General features: G+C 46.2%; 1 protein-coding gene across 1 annotated transcript in view; it reads right to left on the bottom strand.

Moving 5' to 3' along the window:
- Positions 1 to 3,171, bottom strand: part of LOC144542287 (uncharacterized) — a 5,208-nt gene extending 2,037 nt beyond the window's left edge. Inside the window, exons 1-6 of the mRNA XM_078288039.1 lie at positions 3,105 to 3,171; positions 2,921 to 3,023; positions 2,568 to 2,775; positions 2,304 to 2,420; positions 1,989 to 2,125; positions 1,783 to 1,837 (exon numbers count right to left, since the gene is read on the bottom strand). Coding sequence (XP_078144165.1) covers positions 1,783 to 1,837; positions 1,989 to 2,125; positions 2,304 to 2,420; positions 2,568 to 2,775; positions 2,921 to 3,023; positions 3,105 to 3,171 — 687 coding nt within the window. The remainder of the gene's footprint in view (positions 1 to 1,782; positions 1,838 to 1,988; positions 2,126 to 2,303; positions 2,421 to 2,567; positions 2,776 to 2,920; positions 3,024 to 3,104) is intronic.
- Between the last annotated feature and the right edge of the window lie 1,829 nt (positions 3,172 to 5,000).

The raw sequence follows: 5,000 nt of genomic DNA, 5'->3' as shown, positions 1-5,000 counted from the left end.
AGATAATGATGATGGGGGAGGAGGAGCAGGAGGAAATCCCTGGTCTGGGCCTTTCACTCCATTTTTCTCAGCTTCGTCAGAATTCTGCATCAAAAGCGCTGCCACTGTCCTCTTCTGTGCTGAGTTGATTCTGCATCCTGGAGACTGTCCACCTGTGATGAAAGATAAAGAGAAGTTGTATGAATTTATTGATGCAGTGAAAGAAAAGGAGAGGCCTGCAGGGCCCCTCACTGGCAACTCTGGCACACACACACACACATCTTAATAGGCCTGCATTCAAACTTTACCTGCTGCTATGTTGGTCAGTCATCCAGCCACTCGAGTTCCAGCCCTTCTCCTCGGAAAGACTTCCTGTTCACTCCGTAGTCGAACCAGAGCTCTTCGCTTATGGAAATGTCTTTGGTGGCCTGGAACAGGATGACATCCCTCACTCCTTCCGGGAAGTTCATCTTGCAGTACCGTGGCGTGACACTGCGGTTCTTCCGTGAATGGTTCATCATTCTGCCAAGGGTTTCGACAGATGGGTGACACTCGCAAGGAAACGTCTGGGCGTCGATGCAGAGGTCGCGACCATCATGACTCTTGAAGAAAAAAAGGTAGCCCATCTCATCCTGCATGGACTCCATCATCTTCCTGCCCTCTGCTGCTGTGATTACCTTGCCATGATAATCACAGATGATGGAGCCCTTGGCAAAGGATTTGGTGGCAACAACTCCTGTGGTCAAAAGAAGGTGACATTAGTATGTGAATATGTGAATTTACAGAGAAAACAGGAGAGCAAAGGAAAACAAACACAAGCTTCTTTGAGCGGAAATGTTACAGCAATGTGTGCCAAACAGTGTGTTTAGGGATTAAATGTGCTTGTCCATTATAGGATTACAATTATCTCAGTGTTTGACTGCTGGATTAATGATCTCCTGCTCACAAGACATTTTTACATACCTTTCCCTTTGTTGCCACCGAAATCCTTGATGGCCAGGCCTGTCCACCTCTGCCTTGTGACACTCTTGATGATGTGTGGATCACTCTCACACTGCACCCTGTTGGCTGGCTTCCACTTGGCCACAATGTCCTCAGGACGGGGATGGTTGGCAGTCCACCCCTCGGCCCTGATGACCTTTGCGACCTTCTGGACAGTTGGGGGGTGTCTTGTACATTGGGCTGTCAAAGAGAGAAAATTTAAATTTAAATTCTTGTCCACACTTGTGAATTCTACGTTACTTTTGTTTATAGAAATGTTGTCGATCATTTAATTGAATCATTGCATAATAAAGTATTTACACTTACACAAGAGGTATTCCTCCCGCTTGCCATACTGCGCAGCCCTCCACCGATCATAAAACACTCTGTCTGTCGTAAAGCCAGCGTCGGTCCGCTGCTTCTTAGTGGGAGGCTGGCCAGTCGCTGTCACCGGGAAGTGCTGGATGAACACGGCAAAGTCCCTGCCGTCCTGTTCAGCGGTGTCTCTGCCTCTCTTCTGTCCCCGACCACGCCTCTCATCCCCTGACTCATCAGTAGAAGAACTGCAAGATGGAGAAGATTTCATGGTTAAACCCTGACAAACAGCTGGACTGACCTTGGAAGAAGCTGTGAGAGAGAGAATAGTTGAAGGTTGTGTGTTTTGGATGATGACACATACCCTTCCAAACTGTTGAACAGGTTGGCGGTGGCCACGATACCCTCCAGGGTCCTCATCCTGTAGTGGGCATTGGCCACCGCTGTAGCGTGGGCCATGTAGTGTGCCGCTGCACTTTTCTGCTCCTCGGAAAAGTTCGCACTCACTGCTGTCTCTGCAACTTTTCTGACTTCTTGGCTGGTGATGTTTGGGATTTTGTAGCTGCAATGAAGAAGAAATCTCAGATTACAATCATATTATATTACAATAATATTATAGAAAGAGTACAAAACCAGTCTACCAATTTAATCCTTGTCTGTACAGTACATATTAATATATACATGTTAGTACATGGGATTCTGCTAATACTTACTGTTCATGCAGACGTCTGAGGTCGTTGGTGGCGCTGGAAATTGGTCCGCCGGATTTGGACAGGAAAAATCTGCCCTCATCATCCACACCGTCCTGCATACATCCTTGGCGGATGCCATTGTAGTATTCATCCAGCATCTGTGGAGATAAGATATGGATGAAGTTAATACTTGAGAAATTATTGATGGAGCCCTTGGTCAAAACAGTGAAGAAATGGACCAGCGAGGCAAAGCAGGAACTGATTCTGATGTTACAGTTATTCAAGGTGAGGGTTAGGGTTAGGGCTAGGGTTTTTTCAGCCTGTTAGAGAACTTACAGCAGCCTCCTCCTCGGTGAGGGCAAATGTCGCTATCTGCATTGTGGCCGTTTTGTGTTGGCTGACCCCCACACAGACTCGTCCATCGACGCGCTTCTGGTCGAGCCACTCTGACACCTGGAAAACAATGAAGGACACAGTGGGAATTAATGACATGAACAAAGTAGCACTGTTCTATTTGAATCTGGACATGCAATATTTTCTACTGACTACATGCAATACTTTGTACCAACTGAGGAAACACTGTGGGGGAAAAGTACTTACTGTCAATCCCTCCACTGCTCCGGGTCTCTGGAAGTGTTTCAGCATCAGGATGGCTTCGCAGTTGTAGCGGAACAGCGTCTTCTCCTCTTCTTCCACACGCTGGTGCTGCAGGAGCTTGCCGTAGATGCCCAGCATGTCCTTCTTGGCCTCGCGGAGGACTCTCTGGCAGTCATGGAGAGTCGCCTGGCCATGAATGAAGCGGTGGTACCTAGAATGATAAGATAAAACAAAACACCAATGAGGAGGAGAGTTAGATATTTTTCTGTATCACATAATCCTGGCAGCCTTCCAAGTACTATCCACATGAGAGAAGTCATTAAAGGAAAGGTAGAGCAAGGAGATTAACAACTCACTTTTTTTGGCATGTGGCTTTGCTGAGGGCCTTTGCCACTGGCTTCCTCAAGGTGTTGAGCAGCTCGATGTACGCCTGACACTTCCTGTGGAAGTCCGGGTACGCTGCAGCCAAATCCAGGCGTGTCTTGAGGTACTGGACACACCGGATCATGTTCTTGATGTAATTGATGATGGTGGATGGACTCATCTGCAGTACCCTCAGCCTGTTCAGGAAGTCCTGGGTCTCCGTGCTCTTCAGGAGAAAGTCCATGCTCACTTCATCCCCGCTCGGCTGGATGTACCTGAACATCCTGGAGACATTGTCTACCTGTGATGAAAGAGGAAGAGTGAATGAGTGAAGTGTGAATTGCTACAGAGCTGCAGTCTGTGTGTGTATGGGGGTGTGTGCGTGTGTCAATGAGCCTGTTGTCACACTATAGAGATGCTAATAGACTACAGGCTGCAAAGAGCAACGCAGAGAGCAGAATACTATAGTGTAAGATGTAAATAAGAATTTGTTCTTAATGACTTGCCTGGTTAAATGAAGGTTAAATAAATAAATAAATAAATAAAATGTGGTTAGATCTTACCTCCTGTTGGCAGTTTGAGACTAGCAGAGAGGTAGTCAGGTACTGCTTGAACCCCGTCAAAATTGCAGCTTCACGTGGGAACTTTTCATAAAGTCCCATCTGCTGCATTTTGACCCTCAGGGTTGTCTGGTACTGGGCCGTGTCCCTGAGAAAATACAGAGAAAATTAGCTCAAAGGAACTTACAGATGTTCACAGCCAAAGATCATTGATTGAACTTGTGTGTGTTGAGTGAGGTGATGAACTTACTTTTGCCATGTTGGGTCACTTGGACCAGCATCCTCACTGGAATCAGTGCCGGGGGTCTCTTCAGCGCCTCTATGGTCTTCTTCTGTGCTGCCACTGCCCGGGATGGGGGCTTGCTCGCCAGCAGCTGAAGTTGATGGTTGCTCAATGTCTGCGTCCATGGGGGCATTGAGGACGAAGAAGTTTCTTCTACGAAGATCTTCAAGAAGAGCCAGTCTGGAAGGCCTGTGGGGGTACCGCCTGCACATCTCGGCGTAGTCCCAGGTTCTGCCTTGGCGGGTCCAATCCTTCATCGACTTCTTGGCCCTCTGCAGCTCTGCCTGCCTCTCCACAGCTGTGGAGCGCTTCATGCAGACCCTGGCCAGGTGGGCAGACAGTACTTCCTGGGGTTTCTCGCACAGCAGGCAGTGAATGATGCGGCGATCCGAGCTGTGAGAGAGCAAGAGAGAAAGTAGACAGTCAGTGAAACCACCCCTGACTTATTTTGAGAAATCTTTTCAAGTGAATATCACTTACTGCACTGGCAGCCACATTTGCCTGTTTCAAGCAAAATACAATTCAACTAGTGAAAACAAATTGGTACTTACTTTGCAGCCTGTCCTGCCATTGTCCTCAGAAAAGTCTTTTTCACAAAAAGAAGAAAAAAAAAACAAAGCTCTTGGGAAGAGAGAAAGCAAGAAAATAAACAAAAAAAGAATAGAAATAGAAATAGCAGGCGAAAAAAATCCTTTTAAAAAAGCAAGAAACTTCAAAAAAGAGTTTTCTTCAGAAAAGTCTACAGGTTCGATGAAATTCTCTTCCAAAATGGCAAAGAGGTGGTGTGTGTGATCAGAATTGAAAACACACTGATGCAGTGGAGTTTACCTGCAGTATTTATCGTCCATGATGATGCCATAGGCCCATTAGCTTGATTGTGGCCTATCAAAGGTGGGAGGAGTTTGTGACTCATCATGTGAATGGGGCTTCCCCCACAATGTTGTCAACCTGTAAATGAGTGCTAATTAATATATTCAGAGGTGAATAGTGTAGGTGATGAGTGCTATGTCTCCACTTGACTTCCAATATTGCTATCTTAATGAGGCTATCTAAAAACAGATTCAAAAGGTAAGAGGAGTGTAAATGATGTTTCACAATGTGTAGATTTCAATCTTTGTGTGAAACTGAGTAAAAGTTTGTGTTGAATTTGAGCAGCTGTTCTGATATTGGTTTAGACTATATGGTGACATTGTTGAAAATCCGGGTAATTTCTCCTGCATTCAGCATATA

This window comes from Centroberyx gerrardi, chromosome 14 (assembly GCF_048128805.1).
Source record: "Centroberyx gerrardi isolate f3 chromosome 14, fCenGer3.hap1.cur.20231027, whole genome shotgun sequence".
NCBI lineage: Eukaryota > Metazoa > Chordata > Actinopteri > Beryciformes > Berycidae > Centroberyx > Centroberyx gerrardi.
This window is presented reverse-complemented; position numbering and strand designations above follow the sequence as displayed.